This window comes from Arvicanthis niloticus, chromosome 1, assembly GCF_011762505.2.
Source record: "Arvicanthis niloticus isolate mArvNil1 chromosome 1, mArvNil1.pat.X, whole genome shotgun sequence".
NCBI classification, from domain to species: domain Eukaryota; kingdom Metazoa; phylum Chordata; class Mammalia; order Rodentia; family Muridae; genus Arvicanthis; species Arvicanthis niloticus.
In genome coordinates this window covers 62,642,849-62,660,171 of record NC_047658.1, presented here as the reverse complement: position 1 = coordinate 62,660,171, position 17,323 = coordinate 62,642,849, and the positions used below count along the sequence as shown (strand labels likewise).

General features: G+C 41.2%; 1 protein-coding gene across 4 annotated transcripts in view; it reads right to left on the bottom strand.

Moving 5' to 3' along the window:
• Rab30 (RAB30, member RAS oncogene family) overlaps positions 1 to 17,323 on the bottom strand; it is an 88,762-nt gene that overhangs the window by 9,335 nt on the left and 62,104 nt on the right. For 2 of the 4 annotated variants that reach the window (XM_034515007.2, XM_034515018.2), the window contains exons 2-3: positions 8,850 to 8,950; positions 5,593 to 5,676 (exon numbers count right to left, since the gene is read on the bottom strand). In XM_034515007.2, the coding sequence (XP_034370898.1) occupies positions 5,593 to 5,676; positions 8,850 to 8,942 (177 nt within the window). In that variant the 5' untranslated portion in view covers positions 8,943 to 8,950. The other 2 variants (XM_076937986.1, XM_076937985.1) reach the window with 2 other exon arrangements.

The window sequence follows — 17,323 nt, the reverse complement described above, 5'->3', positions numbered from 1 at the left end:
TTTGCTTGCTTGCTTGCTTACTTGTTTAAGACTTCTTTCTTTGTTCTCAAAAAACCAAACCAGGTTTTATTGTACATTATTATATTCCAAGCTCTATTCTATTCATTTTATATGTAACAATTCAGTCTTCACAATTACCTGATAAGTATTTTTATACTATACTTCCCTCATCGGCAAACTAAAGTACTATGAGATCTATTAACTTGACCAGTATCTCAGACAATTAGACACTCACTATGGACTCTGTGTTCTTGCCCATCAGCTAGGTACACACACATTGCAATAGAGAGCAAGCTGTTGTTTTGTGGTCGTTGGTATTTCAGTCAGCAAGCAAAAGAACAAAAATACAACCTCAACTTTCAACTTTTCCAGTTTAAAATTCTAATGAACATATCAAGACATTATCACTGTTAAAAAAAATAGAGATGGTACCATTACAGTCACACCCCTCCACCACACAACTAAGCTCTGTGACTTTAGTTCACTTAACCTTTTTGGATTCTACTTGTTTAGATAGGTGATAGATAGATAGATAGATAGATAGATAGATAGATAGATAGATAGATAGATAATTTTAATAGGGTTTAATAAGTCATCTACTATTTGTAAATCCAGCAAACCTATGTTTTAGTTTAAAAAAAAAAAGAAGGAAAAATACTTTGCAAAATTCCCTTAACCTCTCTGCACAGATAACACAACAAATGAGAGGCCTCTTCTCGAGATACAACTCTTAAGTATAGAGCAGAGAGTTTGGGGAGATAAGAATATCACCGAGAGCTTTCCTCCTAACTACAAATGCCATAGGTCACAGGTAGATTAACTTCCTTACTACTTTCTCAGGTAAGGCCTTCTAGAACCTCTCCCCGCCCCCCACATCTGCCTCCAGTCTCCCTGAAAGTACTTTGTATCATTTCTCTCATAGTAACTGGCATATCTTAATCACATACTTGAAATAAGTTGGTTAATGCCTGTCTGGCCTACTTGATTTAAAGCTTCATAACAGGAAGAGTCACCTGTTTTACTCACCACAAACAGTGCGCCCAGAACAAAAAGCACATGTTTGTCTTAAACTGATGGTCTTGATTGCTCTTTACCCCTTCCCAGTGAATGAGCTAGGCAAGTTTAATAAAAATTGTTTCTTCTACTCAGGTACCCACAAAACTAGACATCAGACTCCACATCTTCTGTTTCCAGGTCAGAACTCAGTCTGGCATGGCCTGTTGGTTTTGCCATTGCACGCTCATCTAAATGGATATCTACGCCTAGCAGTCATTTGGTGTCACTCTATCCCCATAGCAATTTAGCTGAAGACACTGAGTAGTGACCAGTAGCCCACATTGCGAGCCAGCACACACATTCTCCTTTGATTGGAAGTTGCAGCAGCTCTTTGATAATATAAAATAAAGTCTGTGTGTGCTAAATCCAAATGTACACATGACAGTTTGTGCTGGAACAAAAGCTATTTCTCTTCTCTGCCTCAAAGTCGGGCCATGGTCCCCTTGTGCCAAGATGTGCCTTAGAACAGCAGGCTATTGTTTTACAGCCCCATTCAGCCTCTACAACTCTTCTGGCCAGATTTAGATACTGCCAGTCATTAGAAAACACTGTGTTCACCACTGGAGCATCTTGGGAACTGCTTTAAGCATCAAAATATTTTCTAAAATAGTTATTGTATGGCCTTGCCAAAATATATGCCACCTTCTCAAAGAGGACTGCCTGTGTCTAGCCTGAGAATTGATTATTAAGGATGCTTATAATCCATCATCTACTGCTCAAATTAGTTTCATCACCTTTCTCTATAATCCATTTGTCTCTTTTCATCCTTTGTCGGGTACCAGACGGAAGATGAATAAAACACAACCTTTGATCTAAGAGTCCATGGTCTACAAAGAACCCAAATCTACAACTAATTAGCAATGTCCTCTCAAAGAGAAACCAGAAGAACAGGGTGTCTACAAACGGTAGTCTATCCTCTGTCAATGCATCCTTAGCACTGCAGCCATGGATTCCCTTGCCAGTCTCACCTACAGCACAGGACTCTACATTGCTCACCTGCCCTCTTACTGCATTGCTCTTGCAGCACTGTCACAGCAATACCTTGTCATTAGTTTGCCAGGCTGTCCTCTTTAGTGGATAGAGTTCTCTGAGGACCAAGGTTGTCTCTCTGACTTCATACCTCTGCTTCCTTCCTAACACAGTACGTAGTGGGCACAGCTGAATGATGGTTAACGAGATAAATGTAGGATTGTGGAATCACAAAGGAGGAATTAATTAGCTATTCTTAGATGAGTGGAGTTTGAAAGATCTCAAACAAAATGTTATCAGAGCTAGGTATCAGTAAGTTCCAAGGTCAGTGATGCATCAACTGTAACACAAGATGGACAGACAAATCATCAAAAAAATAAACATTTGAGCTGGGTAGGGGTGGTGCACATCTTTAATCCCTGCACTGGGGAGGCAGAGGCAGACAGATCTCTGTGAGTTCAAGACCAGCCTGGTCAACAGAGCTAATTCTAGGACAACAAAGGGCTACAGAAAGAAATCCTGTTTCAAAAAACAAAACAAACAAAAAAAGACAACAAAATCCTCTTCTATTATAATCAGTCTAAGGTTAAAAAAAAGTAGGCTGGGTTTGAAGAGATGGCTCAACAGTTAAGTCTTCCAGGAACAACATTGTGACTCACAACCAACTATAATGGGATCTGATGCTCTCTTCTGGCATGCAAATGTACATGTAGATAGAGCACTCATGCATTAAATAAATAAATAAATAAATAAATAGGAACAAAAAAAAAAAAAACTCCTCTAGCTTTAAAAAAAAATAGGCTGACCTTAATTTTTATTTGTTACTCATTAATCTGTGATAAACTGAAAAGCCAAGGGGTAGGGTTGAAGACCATCATGTTGCATCCTTTTTTTCCTTATGCATAGGGTTTTTTTTTTTTTTTTCTGTTTTTATAACTCATTCAACATGTTGGGTTAGAAATAAATCACAGGCAGCTTGCTCTGGACTAGTCTACTCATTTCTTATGAGATGTTAGAAGTCTAAAGAGGTGTTAACGGCAGCAATTGAGCTGTGAATATAAAGACGAGTAAGAAGAAAGCCCTGCTCATGGAGAGCCTGTGGCCTTGTGGTGGAGTCCAATGCCAGAAAAGATGGAATTTTAGTCATGTAATAAGCACTTAAAAATGAGGTCAGGGCTAACAAAATGCCTCAGTGGGGAAGGGCCAAGTTTGATCCCCAGACTCCACATGGTGGAAAGAGAGAACTCTTACAACTTGTTCTTTGACCTTCACATGTAAGACCATGCTCATGTACAAACATATACATATGCACCGAGACACAAACTAATAAAGATAAATATTTTAAAAAGTGAAAACATTGTGTTCGAAAATAAAATAAACAGAATGCCTAAGCTTGAAAGTTATGAATAGAAAAGAGCCTGCTGTGAAACCCTGGGACCATTCCTTATTTTCCCTTGGCTTTGGCACAAGCCAAGTACATGGTAGGCACCAACATTTTCAGGTCAAACAAATGAACTCACAAGTACATATGCAAATGGCAATTCATATCTAGGAGGGAAACTCATGAAAAAGTGGCTATTCTTTCCTGGTTCCTTAGGTTGGCAACTACATCCTCTAGAATAAAAGAAAACTACAGAAGGTTCTTCCTGTCAGTATCTCTTCAGCCTACTCTGATCATAGGCAGCGTGACCTACTCATTTCTAGTAGGACTAGCCTACTCATTTCTTATGAGATGTTAGAAGTCTAAAGAGGTGTTAATGGCAGCAATTGAGCTGTGAATCCTGTCTCCAGTCCCCTGTCTCTGGACCCTACCTCTTCCTCTTCATTTCATATAGTTTTCTGACCTTCTGGTTGGCATTTATGTAGATTTTAGAGCCTGCTTTTATCTTCCAATATCCCAGCAATCTCTTCACCATTATACTTAGTATAGACATCTCTATGGTAAGGAGCCATTTTAAAGACTCAAGACGAAAAGAGAAAAAGAAGGTTCCTGTCTCTTCTCTGGACATGAGAGGAGCCATATGTCAGCACTTGTTTGTGATGCTATCTATGAACTGCTGAAAGAATGCCAGGAAGCATCTCTACCCTTCCCAAGGCACACGTAAGATGTGAACAATCAAATGAAAGACGGATGCAAAGATCACAAACCAAATGTGGGATGCTTAGGTCTAGACTTAGCTACCATTCTAGTACCAGTATCCATCATGATGCTCCTGACTGGGAGTCTTTCCATGGGACTTGACTCTGAAGCTCTGAACCAGAAGTTTCAGTAAGTGAATGGCAGTACTAAACATCAGTATCCCTACATCCTTCCATGCAGTTTAGTTTCACTTTGCATTTTTAAAATTGTGTGTGTGTGTATGGTATGTGTGTGTGTATGTATGTATGTATGTATGTATGTATGTATGTATATGTGTGCGTAGATATGCAGGTAAGTGTAGGTGTCTGTGAGTATAGGCCAGAAGAAACTGTCAGACAGTAGAAGCACCCCTACATGGGTGCTGGAAACCAAACTCAGGTCATATATAAGAGCAGTAGGCACTCAGCCTCTAAGCCTTCTCTCTAGCTCTTCATACCTCTTCCAATCATCATCTTCCTCATTTTCTTGATGCAAGGTATTGAGGCTATTGTGATTTCATTATCCTCTTATCCCACAGAAGACCTCGGAGTTAGAAGACTAGAGGTCAGCAAGTGAGGTTCACGTCTCCCTTCCAGACAACAACCATGGTTACATAAGTTAATTAAGTAACCTCTGAAGCTTGTACAATAAGGACAATACCATCTACTTCCTAGAGATCATACTAATGCTAACAAATGTAAAAACATCTATCAGAGGCTCTGACTTACAATACATACTCAAGGAACACACTATCCCTGTTTCTGTACATACGATACTTCTAAGTACCAAGGCACCAAGTGAAAGACAAAGTAGTGATATCAAAAGTCTTTTCTTAGACATTTAGAGTTCTAAGATAAAGGTATAGTGGGAGACAGGATAATATTAATAAGCAATTCATGTAACTGAATTACCTATACTACCTACAGCAAAATGGGAGATCAGAAGGCTTTCTCAAATGGGCCTTTTATTTAGAATAGATATGTTATTGGTCTAACTTTGAAATTCAAAAAGAAATTCCTAGTTTGTTTTCACATCACTTCTGGTATGACAGGAAAACATATTTTGCTTACCATCTTCATATATAAGCATACCATCCCTAAATTGATTCTGTATAATTTCTTTCTTTTCTTTTGAGATAGGTTCTCGGATAAGCTGGGCTGACCTCAAACATGCTATGTTAAGGGTGACCTTGAACTTCCTGTTAATCCACCTGACCATAGTCCAGATCATAGGTAAACAGTACCGCACCTAGTTTTCTGTGGTGCTGATGGTTCAACCCAGAGCTTCTTGCATGCTAGGAAGTATTTTGTCAACTGAGCTCTACCCCAGTGCATCACCGTCAATGTGGGTGTGAATGAAGGAATTTAATAAAACATACCGGGACTTTTCCCCCTAAATTCTCAGAAAATTATCAAAGCTTTACTATTATTTATTATTTAGCTTCTTACCTTTACTTTTTCACCATTAATCTCCACTGTCTTAATCATAAAATCAACTCCAATTGTGGCTCCTTGACCTGGGGGGAAAAGACCCTAAGGAAGAAATAATGGCAAGTAACATTTAAGCACATCTTCCAATTATGGGGATGCTCCTCACTCCCCGCCCATTCTTTGACTGAGGTCATTGTTAGGACTCACTCTGTTTCATGTCACGTTTGAAGGGGAACAGAGAGCAGGGAGGGAACTGGAGAGAAATGCTGACCGAAGCAAACACAGAAAGAAATGACCAAATATGAGGCTGACTGTAAAGGAGAGAGTCTGGAAGGAGCAGTGTGCCATGCTGGTTTTAAAACAGAAAACTCAGACAAAAGGATAAGACCAAGGAGGAATGAGTCACTAGAATGACATCAGGATTGGATGGGCAAAGAAAAAGTAAGATTGGTTAAAAACAAACAGGAAAATGAGGTGTGGAGGCCTTCTGCTACAGAATGAAAAAAAAGAAAGACACAAAACTTGGGGTTTCCTGGGCCCTCAGGATGGTCACTAGCCTGAGGTACACTGTACCACACACACACACAATTACACACAGTCCAGACACAGACACACAAGTACACACACTCCTGATGGACACACAAATGCACACAGTCCAGACACACACGCATACACACTTACACACAGTCCAGACAGACACCCAATTGCACACAATCCAAACACACACACATAATTACACACAGTTCATACAGACACATACAAATATAATTACACACAGTCCAGACAGACAGACAGACAGACACAGACACAGACACACACACACACAATCACACACAGTCCAGATGCATGGCACTGAGAAGTGAGGTCATCATAAAGACAGCAGAGCAGAAGCAGCAGCATCAGAACAGGAGTCAGCAGGTGAGCCCAGATAGGCCACTCCCCATCTCTAGGCCTCAAAATCATTGAGGTTAAAATTGTTGTAAGCATGAAATAGGAGAAAACTGCTTTACCTTAAACTGGAAACTAAGAGTTTCAAGAGGGCCATTAGCAAAAATGCACATATAATGCACTTTACTTTCTCAAGTTTCCTGTAAGCATAGGGAGAGAGTTGGGGTTGCAAGAACTTCTACCAAGAAAAAAAGTCTTTACCTAGTCTCTTCCCTCTTCAGATTGCAGAATTCCAGGAGTAAAGCAAAATGGACTTTATTATCTCTTGCAGCTAAGACTGGGACATCTTTAATTAAATCCATTCCCTAACAAGAGAGTTCCTTAATTAAAGTTTGAACTCAGAACACTGAGCTTCAAACCAAAAGCAAAAGCTTCATTACAAGTCTGCAAATGATGTAAATATAAACATTCAAACTCTGTTTACAAATACTGAATCAATTTTCTTTTTTGGCTTAGTTCAAGCAGAAGTCTGCCAAGCTTCAGGTTTATAGCTCCAGCTGTTTGCAGACTAACAAATGCCAAAATATTTTTTTTTAATCCTTCCCAACGTCTCCCTCCCCACTTTGTTCCTCAAAACCTGTTGAAGTCAGTTCATTTTAACTGCTTGCAACATAACAAAAACATAGGTGATCCTGTCTATGAAATGTGAACTTTACGGAGAATTAAAGGGATAGAGAGATAGACAGAAAAGAAAAATAAGAAGAAACCATGCACATGCTTGCGGGTAAAGTACTGATCATAGGTTAAAATAAATAAACAAACAAACGAACTAACTAACTTCCATCCTTCATGGCAGGGTTTATCTCAGGAATTTAAGGAGAGTGGCCCCAAAGGTTACAAAACTGTGGAGACATTATTAGGGCAAGAAACAGGAGATGAGGGTCCCAGCTTTGCCAGCTACATGCCTCAAGATCATAAGCATGTCATTGGGTCCCTCTGGATCTGTATGAGGGGACTGGCCTGATAATCTCTAAGTGACCTCTCAGTAAAAAGACACAATCAAGCAAATGCTTATAAAGCACTAAAAGCCAAACCCTTTCTCTATGGGAAATACGTGGGCAAGTGCTCCTTACAGAGGAGGTGAAGACCAAGGTTCGGGGATGGAAAAGCAGCTGCACGCTCCAGTATCTCTCTGTGATAACGAATTGAATTCCTGACACTGGTGAACTTTAGATTTTCAATTTTGTCAGACCAAAACTTAATGAAAACACAGGCTCTTGTCTGTAGTCACTCAGCATGGGAAAAACCTTGACATTTCCAGTAACTTCAAACCCTAAAGTTGTTTGTGTTGCCCAATCTGTCGCTCTAGTTTTCCATAGACTGTGCAGTGGAGAAGCCTGGCAAGGGGGCAGGTGGGCAGCAGAGCCAGGACTAGCACCTGGGTAAAAAACCTTGAGCCTCTGCTCTTTCCATGACACCAGGTCATCTTAAGCCTTAAAAGAGCTCATCTCAACGTTCCCAAGGTGCCTGTCAACAAGATCATGCTATATATGCGATGATCCAGAAAAAGGTGGCACTGAGATTTTTTCAGTGAGAAACAAAATCAACTTCAGAGTGATTTTTCACTACTTTCTGTATAAAAACTACTATGTAATCTTGGCCCGTGGTTTTCTAGAGGCCAACCTTGGAGGGGACTTGTACATTTGGTTCCATTCTTCTCTGTCCTCAGCTTAGTCCTACTTAAAAGACTTAGAAAAGCAGAATGTTCAGTTATAAACCAAAAGAATTCACTCTGTTTTTTGGATGAGAACAGACACAGGAGGAAACTTGAGGTTTAATCTGCATTTGGGCTTTTAAAAAATGAATATTTGGACTCAGTTTAATACCCAACTTAATGTGTTTCCACCTTGAGATGATTATGAACTACTGATCTATTTTTTTACCCAAATCTATTTTTGATACTGCACACTGAAAACAAAACCACCTGACCCTTTTGTAAGAGGAAGCAAGAGGAGGTGTGGGAGAAGACCTCAATACCATTCTCCCTTAGGCAATTTAGAAAACCTTTGGCTATAAAACTCGATAGAGCTTTCAAACGGTACCTGCAATCGATAGTGGCGGTGCCACCTTTAATCCCAGCATTTAGGAGGCAGAGGCTGGCAGATCTCTGAGTTGAAGGTCAGCCTGGTCTCCAGACTGAGTTCCAGAATAGCCAGGGCTACACAGAGGAACCCTGTCGCTAAATAAATAAATAAATAAATAAATGGAAAAGAAAAAGGAGCCTATAACCTAGAGGTTGGCACTGGGCCTAATCACCCATCTAGAAGATGGCCACTGTAAGACAGGTGAGACAAACAAGCCCAACCCTGGATTCTAGATCCCCTTACCTGAGTGAATCGTCGGACTAGGCACGTCTTTCCCACTCCAGCGTTGCCAATTAAAACAATTTTGAACAGGAAATCATAATCTTCCATACTCATTTACACAGCTGCAAGCAAACACAGATAACATAACAGTGAGAGGCCAAGCTTCCCCCAGGAACTCAGGCTGCACCAGCCCCTTCTCCACAGAAACAAGAGGTCCAACACATTTGCAGGGCAACTTAAAGCTCCTCTCCCGTGACGCAGCCAGCGAAAGAGGAACATACGTGTTTGGTCACGGATGGACTTCATTCTCCCTAGCTACCTCGTGCTACAAGAAAGCAAATGAAACACATGCCCTTTCACCTTGTAACCTTTGTTCTTCCAAGCAATCAGGTCATAGGTTTTCAAGAGATAAAGTGTGTTTTCTTTTTGTGTAGAAAGTCAATAGTCAGGCTAAGCAGGAGTGCAGACAAGTAGGGAGAGATGCAAGCCATTCAGAGATTAAGACAGTTATTAAGCTATGTATTCCTCTTGGGGAAGAAAATGATTGCAGCCAGGAGACCATAAAAAGAGAGGCAGCCATAAAAGGCCCTTCAATCTCATACAAGTTCTTGGGGATAGTACCACTGGGAGATCATGTTGCCCTCCTCTCATTAACTCTTTTCTAACTACCTGCTGCCAGCCATGCTGTTGCTAAATGACCTCTGATGGTACCTGATTTCTAATGGCCATGAGCTGTGCTATATCCTCTCCTCCACTTGGGATGTCTTCTTACCAGCTTCTTCAAGATCCAAGTCCTCTGAAGTCCAGTGCAAACCTCTCATCATCATCTCTGAGTCTTTCACTGGTCTTCAAGTAGTGATAAATATAAACTGGCATGTTTTCACCATCCCTCCATCCCAGCACTTTATTCACTATACATATTTATTTGTTCAAATGTCTGCCTTATCCTTGATGGAAGGGACAATGGCTTTCACCTCTATTTTCTAGCCCTAGAACAGAGTCACACTTAGTAAATGTCTACTCTATAGATGAAAGGAATTAATTAAAGGGTATATTGCTTAGATGTAGGCATTTACTTCTCCAGTTGTGCCAAGAAGAATATTACCACAATGTAACTTAGAGGATGCTTTAAAAGATTAAAAACAAACAAGCAAACAAAACAAAACACCTCCCATAGAGCTTGGTGCCCACCAAGCCTCATTCCAACGAGAAAAAAAATAACCTGAGTGGCTCCTATACCATTTTTCTATCATCTGGAGACATCTGCCCCTAAAACCAACATAAGATAGCTTAACTAGCAACTATAAAGTAAGTAACAATCTCAGCACTTAGGAGGCTGAGGCAGGAGCAACTTTGACTTTGAAGCCAAACAGCTACATAAAAAAAAAATGTATCTCAAACAACAGACTAGTTCAAGAATAATTCTAGCTAAGAGCTGAAGATCACTGTGTCCTAGGCAGAACAGGCTGGATATGCTCTGGGAGGAAAAGAAAAAGACAGTGAATCCAAGAGACAAGGGTTCTAGGAAAGTGAGTAAGCACCAGGCTCACTGCTGCCAGCAGACCTCAGTGACAACAGGATTGCAGGTGGAGAACACAATGTGCTGGGCCGGTCAGGTAAGATGCTTTGTATGTGGATTTCAACAGTCCCTGAAAGATGGCTGACAACCAAGTAAGCATGTAGGCAGCTGCTGATGGGGTTCTGTCTCATGTCACTGGAACTGTGAGGGAAGAACATCTCTCTTTGCAAGAATATGAATATGCACCTTGCACTATAGTTGGCCTTTTATGTATACTTTCTCCTTTTTAATAGTCCATGAAGCTAATACCAATGCTGTATGTATGTAATTTGAGTAAACTGAAGTTGAGAGAGAGAAAAGTTGGCTCCAAATCAACACAGCCAGACTTCAAGTTCAAAGGGCATCAATGATCAAAAGAATTCTAACCGTAAAAAACAAAGAGACCAAGGTTCAAATCCTGGCAGTTGTATTTTCTCAGTCTGTGCCTTTGGGCTAACCACTGTATTCCCTACTAACAATATGGAGACATAGCACGATGTCATGGCATTGTAATGGCTAACAAAATCAGAGGTCTCGAGGACAATTCTTGGTCTTGGTAAAGCAAACTCCTTAAGATCCTTCTCAGGTTCCCGACCGTCTGCTCTCTGTCTCGATTGCTAGGTCACGTCTCACCATCTCCTCACAACCCCTACAAGGTGCACAATTTTTCCCCAGCTTCCACATACCAGGTCTGCTTTACGACTCAGACCTTTGGCTAGAATAAGAGCCTCCTGCCACCTCCCCCAACCCAGCTAACTTTCACTTCTGCTTTAGATCTCAGCTGAAGCATCACATCCTTTGGTAGGTTTCTCTGGCCTAAGAGGCCTGGGCCCCTCTGATTTCTACTTCCATAATGCCTTCTTCCTCTTAGTGTTATGTACCATAATTTACTTACATTAACTATGTATACCTGTCTATACTTCCCCCACCAGCTCTTAGCAAAAATCCCCAATGTGTGCATACTGCGTCTGCAGTATGGCTGAACCATGGTCCAGTGAACATCACCATCACCATGCTCCCCATCATGTCCACCACCTCAGGACAGTAACTGACCTCACAACAGTCCTACACAGAAGACACTGTTTTTAGCTTGACAGATACAGAGCTGGAGACACAAGAAAAGTTAAATAAGAAAAGTATCATGAATTATATTCAACTGAAACTTGATAATTACATGGTCAGTACTTTAAGATATTATTCCTCTATCTCCTTCATCTAGTGTCCCTGGTGAGACATGTACTAATATGAATTTTTAAGACAAATGCATTACTTCTTTGGAATACTTTTTCCTCTAAAACCACTTACGAATGTCATTTTTTTTTTGATGGTCCATCATACAGCAGATTTAATGTATTCTTAGTTTTAAACTTTTTTAATAAAATAGGTCTCTAAATCTTTAAGAAAGTACTGAGTTCCTATAGTTTATTACTGGAGGCGCTGAGAGTCCACCCTTGGCTCAGTTGCCCAATGGTGACTTTCGCCAGGCATGGTGCATCGGAAGAGCTCAAGAAGGAGATAAACTGAACAACGAAGGCTAGGCACTTCACACTTCACATGTAAGTCTTTGTGGTGATTTGAATATGCTTGGCCCATGGGGAGTGGCACGATTAGAATGTGTGGCCTTGCTGGAGTAGGTATGGCCTATGTTGGAGGGTATGTGGGGTAGGCTTTGAGACGCCTATGCTCAAGCTCTATTCAGTGAGGAGAGGAGCCTTCTCCTAGCTACCTGCAGAAGACAGTCTCCTTCTGGATCCCTTGGATCAAGATGTAGAGCTCTCAACTCCTTCTCCAGCACCATCGATGCCTGGATGTTCCCATGCTTCCTGCCATGATGATAATGGACTGAACCTCTGAAACTGTAAGCCAGCCCCAATTAAATGTTGTTTTTTATAAAAGTTGCCTTGGTCATGGTGTCTCTTCACTGCAATGAGACCCTGACTAAGACAGTCTTCGATTTTCTATTCCCCCTCTAGCTTCAAAGTCAAACCTTTTCTTATTATATCCTACTGCCTAAAGCAGAACCAAAGCTAAGCTCTCAACAAATCTTAGGGAGATGCTATGCCAGTTAAAAACTTGCTGTTTGAAACCCAAAGAAGGTAGCACATGGTGATCCCAGAGGTTGGAAAGCAAAGGCAGGACAACTGCTGCAAATTCAAGGCCAACCACTTCTGTGAATTCCAGGCTAGCTAGCCAAGGCTACATACACAAACTGTCTCAAAACTAAAATTAAAAAGTGAAAAGAAACCTAAGCACTGAGCACAAAACAGCAGGGAACCTGCAGCAGTGTGTACCAAGCATTATCACTTTTCATAAGTCAGAAACTGGAAAGTGAGGGTGAGCTACATCCATTGTCTGCGCAGAGAAGCTTTGACATATTTATTCTAATTTTTGCCAGATGGCAAAGAAACAAAGCAAGAAGTCATATATGTGTGTGTGTATGTGTGTGTGTATGTGTATATACACACACATACATATACATATACATATACATATACATATACATATACATATACATATACATATACATATACATATATATACACACACACACACACTCTCTAGGGCACACACAGAAACACAAATACAGAGACCTGAAAAACTGGGCTCCTAAAAGAAGGTTATCAATGCCCAAATTATACCCTTATAATATGAAAGAGAGGCCCAATCACCATTGACCTTGGCTCATATGACCAAACTACAAAACAAAGGTTAAGGTACTCTTTCTAGGTACTTTTCTAGGGGGCTGGAGAGATGGCTCAGTAGTTAAGAGCACTGACCACTCTTCCAGAGGTTCTGAATTCGATTCTCAGCAACCACATGGTGGCTCACAACCATCTGTAATGGGATCTGATGCCCTCTTCTGGTGTGTCTGAAGAGAGCAGCAGTGTACTCACATACATAAAATAAATAAATGAATGTTTTTTTAAAGATACTCTTTCTAAAAGAAACCTCAACGCTTTATTGAATGCTTTTATTTTGTGTATTTATATTTGAACCTAAAGTCTTAAACATGCTAATTACATGTTCTACCACTGAGCTATGTACAATTCAACCTAAACATTTTGCTAAATGAACCTCTGGGGCAAACAAGTTGGGTCTCTGTACAACTGCAAGCATTGGGTGATAAAGACAGAACTGTGCACTCCAGGTCACAGACTGAGGTGACTATTTCATTTCTAGGAGAAAGCACATTACCTATCTGGGGAAGTCCATTTTATCTGGCCCATCGTGTAAACAGTGCAAACATGGCCAATCACTGTGATGAGGCAGTATCCCAGGAGGGAAAACCTCAGAAACAGATTAGCCCAGCCCTAGAATGACAATAACAATCAAACCTTGTCTTTGTTGCATACTGAGCAAGTGTATTGTAGGACGTTTCCATTCTGCTAACAACAGTAGTAATAGCTGATACTTGAGGATTAATGTGTACTGGGCCTTCTCCATGTATTTATTCACAGGATCCATACAACAACACTATGACATAGATACTCTTATCACCTAAAAGGCATTTTGACCCAAAACAAAATGCTGCTACCTCTACTCTTGTGATCAACAGTGGCTCAAAGTCTGTCTGAAGCTCAGGTGAATGGTCCTCATGCCCTTTGAACACAGTGGGCTAGAAAGTCCTTGCTGCTAAAGCATCAAACTCCCACCCACGAGTCTGCACACTGATGTCAGGACATGCCCTGCTGGTCGCTGCAGCTCCCTCTGTCAGCACACTCTTCGGGAGCTAGCCTTGGATCCTCTCAAAATACGACTCCCAAAACTCATTCGTCATCCACCCATGTAACTAAGGACCAGGCCTAGGGGGATGAGGGATAAATAGGAACACTGCTGAAATGAACACGTGGAATCCCAAACACTATAATTATCACAATATTCCTAAACAAATGGGTATGTCTGTGAGATTCAAAAAGGAAAAAAAAATAGATAAGGAAAATGAGGAAGGGGCTGTTTAAAGATATGGGAAATGAAATTGAGTATGATTTTAAAAGCTTAAGGAAAACCATCCTGAGTAACAGGAGGCACACCAAGAGTACAAAGCCAGCCTAGGTTAGTTAGACAGTGGTACTCTGTCTAAAAACAACTACAAGCGGGCAGGAAGGAATGGAGGGAGAGAGGGTGGTAAAGGAAGGATAGATGGAAAGAGACAAAGAGAGGAGGAAGAGAGAAGAAGGGAGAAGGGGGAGGGGAAGATGAGAATATGCATTACACCTATAACCCAGCACTGGTAGACTGAGGAAGAAAGTTGTCAAGAGCCATTCTGGCCTACATAGTTTAGGGCTAGCCTGAACTACTAAGTAAGCTTCTGTCTCAAGGAGGAGGAGAAAAGGGAGGAAGAAAGGGGAAAAGAGGGAGGAAGGCAGGGAAGGAGAGAGGGAGTGAGAAAAGCAAGCTGGAGATAGAAAGGAAAAGGAAAGAAGGCTGTGTCTCAGGTCTTTTTCCCTTCCTAGGGCCTCACCTCAGTCTATAAGAGGCTGATTTATAAGCACCAGTCCCATTCCCCAAAAGCACATCTTATCCAGGTAATGAAGTTCAACAAATCCATAAAATTGAAATGATACTAAAGTCCCTAAGCCTTCATCATTGAGCTGCTGGGTAATAAAATATGGGAAAGTATCCCTTTAAATGTATTTGTGTTAAGTCTTCTAATAAGTGCATATGCTACAGACAAAAAGGGAAAGGAAATTACCTACAATCTCTTTCCTTTGGGTACAATTAGTTTACACTTTTATATATACACGTTTCTAATCTTTTAGTTTACATAGTCTTATGTCTATGTATTTGTTTTATTGTGAAATTGTGGGTTAAAAACTTACTAGTATCACAGCATTAGAAAGGTCTTTGTTGCTGTCGTTAAGTTCTATTGGAACACATGGTCTGCAGATGGAAATGGCCACCGGAGACACTCAACACTCGTTCAGTACCACGAACACTCAAGGTAAGGGACAACATGTGTGAGGCGGTCTCACAGTGGTACCACTGAGAAATACTCACGGCTGTAACCCAGGGACTTTTAATATTCTGAAAACTGACAGAATTTAAAAAAACAAACAGTAAACAGTCAACACTGTTTAACTCTAGATTTACCAAACATGACATAAGCTGGGAATTCTTTCCTCACATAAGCCTTTTACTATCCCCTGCCACTGGAGTACCATGAAGCCTTGGGGTGGTCAATGGTGTTTTATACCACTTGGAATCAGGACTGCCCGGGTAGAGCTGCCAGATCTGAACAGGTGGCAGAGAGCCAGGACAGCCCTGAAAGTTCAATTTCAGATATTAATAACTATGTTCGACTATTTTCATACACATAATCTAATGTGTGCCTCCTGACAAATATGCTATGAGAGACATGCATAAACTTGTGTATGTGGTGATGGGAATGGAATATAAGTGTGGGCCAAATGTTATATGGGCATAATTACACTAAGAACACTTGTTTATCTAAAACCCAAAGTGACTGTATTTACACTTGTTTATCTAAAACCCAAAAGTGACTGTATTTTACTACCCCAGAAAGTGTGACTGGTCAGGGAACCCTAGAAACAGACCAGAAGGTACAGCACTCACACCCAGACTCCACAGAGGAGATGGATAGGGTTCTATAAACAAGAAATCTCTGCCAAACCCAAAAGTACTGAACAGCACAATAGCAAGGGCAATGAGAAGAATTTCTTTTTTTGGTTGTTTTTTTGTTTTGTTTTCTTTTATTTTCTTTTATTGGATATGTTCTTTATTTACATTTCAAATGTTAACCCCTTTCCCGGTTCCCCTTCCCCCATACCCCCTATTCCATTCCCCTCCCCTGTTTCTATGAGGGTGTTTCCCTACCCACCCACCCACTCCCACCTCCCCACCCTCAAATTCCCCTACATTGGGGCATCAAGCCTTCACAGGACCAAAGGCCTCTCCTCTCATTGGTGCCCAACAAGGCCATCCTCTGCTACATATGCAGCTGGAGCCATGGATCCCTCCATGTGTACTCCTTGGTTGGTGGTTTAGTCCTTGGAAGCTATGGGGGGTGGGGGGACATAGTTGGTTGATATCTTGTTCTTCCTATAAGGTTGCAAACCCCTTCAGCTCCTTCAGTCCTTCCTCTAATTCTTCCATTGGGGACCCCATTGAGGACTCCATGCTCAGTTCAATGGTTGGCTGCGAGCATCTCCTCTGTATTTGTCAGACTCTGGCAAAGCCTCTCAGGAGACAGCTATATCAGGCTCCTGTTGGCATGCACTTCTTGGAATCCACAATAGTTTCTGGGTTTGGTGACTGTATATGGGATGGATCCCCAGGTGGGGCAGTCTTTGGATGGCCTTCCCTTCAGTCTCTGCTCCACACTTGTCTATGTATTTGATCCTGTGAGTATTTTGTTCCCCTTTCTAAGAGGGACCGAAGCACCCAAAATTTGGTCTTCCTTCTTGAGCTTCATGTGGTCTGTGAATTGTATCTTGGGTATTGTGAGCATTTGGGCTAATATCCACTTAACAGTGAGTGCATACCATGTGTGTTCTTTTGTGATTGGGTTACTTCACTCAGAATGATATTTTCTAGCTCCATCCATTTGCCTAAGAATTTCACGAAGTCATTGTTTTTAATAGCTGAGTAGTATTCCATTGTGTAAATGTACCACATTTTCTGTATCCAATATTACTGAGCTGGGGTTCTTGAGAATCAAGATGAGATTCTAACACAGATCAAACTAGCAACCAGGCTGGTAAGGCCCTCTCTCCTTGGTAACCCCTGAGCAGTGAGGATGTTGGAGAACCCCAGTCTGCCAATGTGTCTGCTGAAAGGCTGCCATCTACTGGTCAGTCCATCACCCTGCTGCCTTCAAGGACAAGGACTATGCTTCAACAACTCCCTCTTCTTTGCTTAACCTGCTACTGTGTTCGATGAGTATACGTTAAACTGAAGGCTTTTGATCCATCTTTCA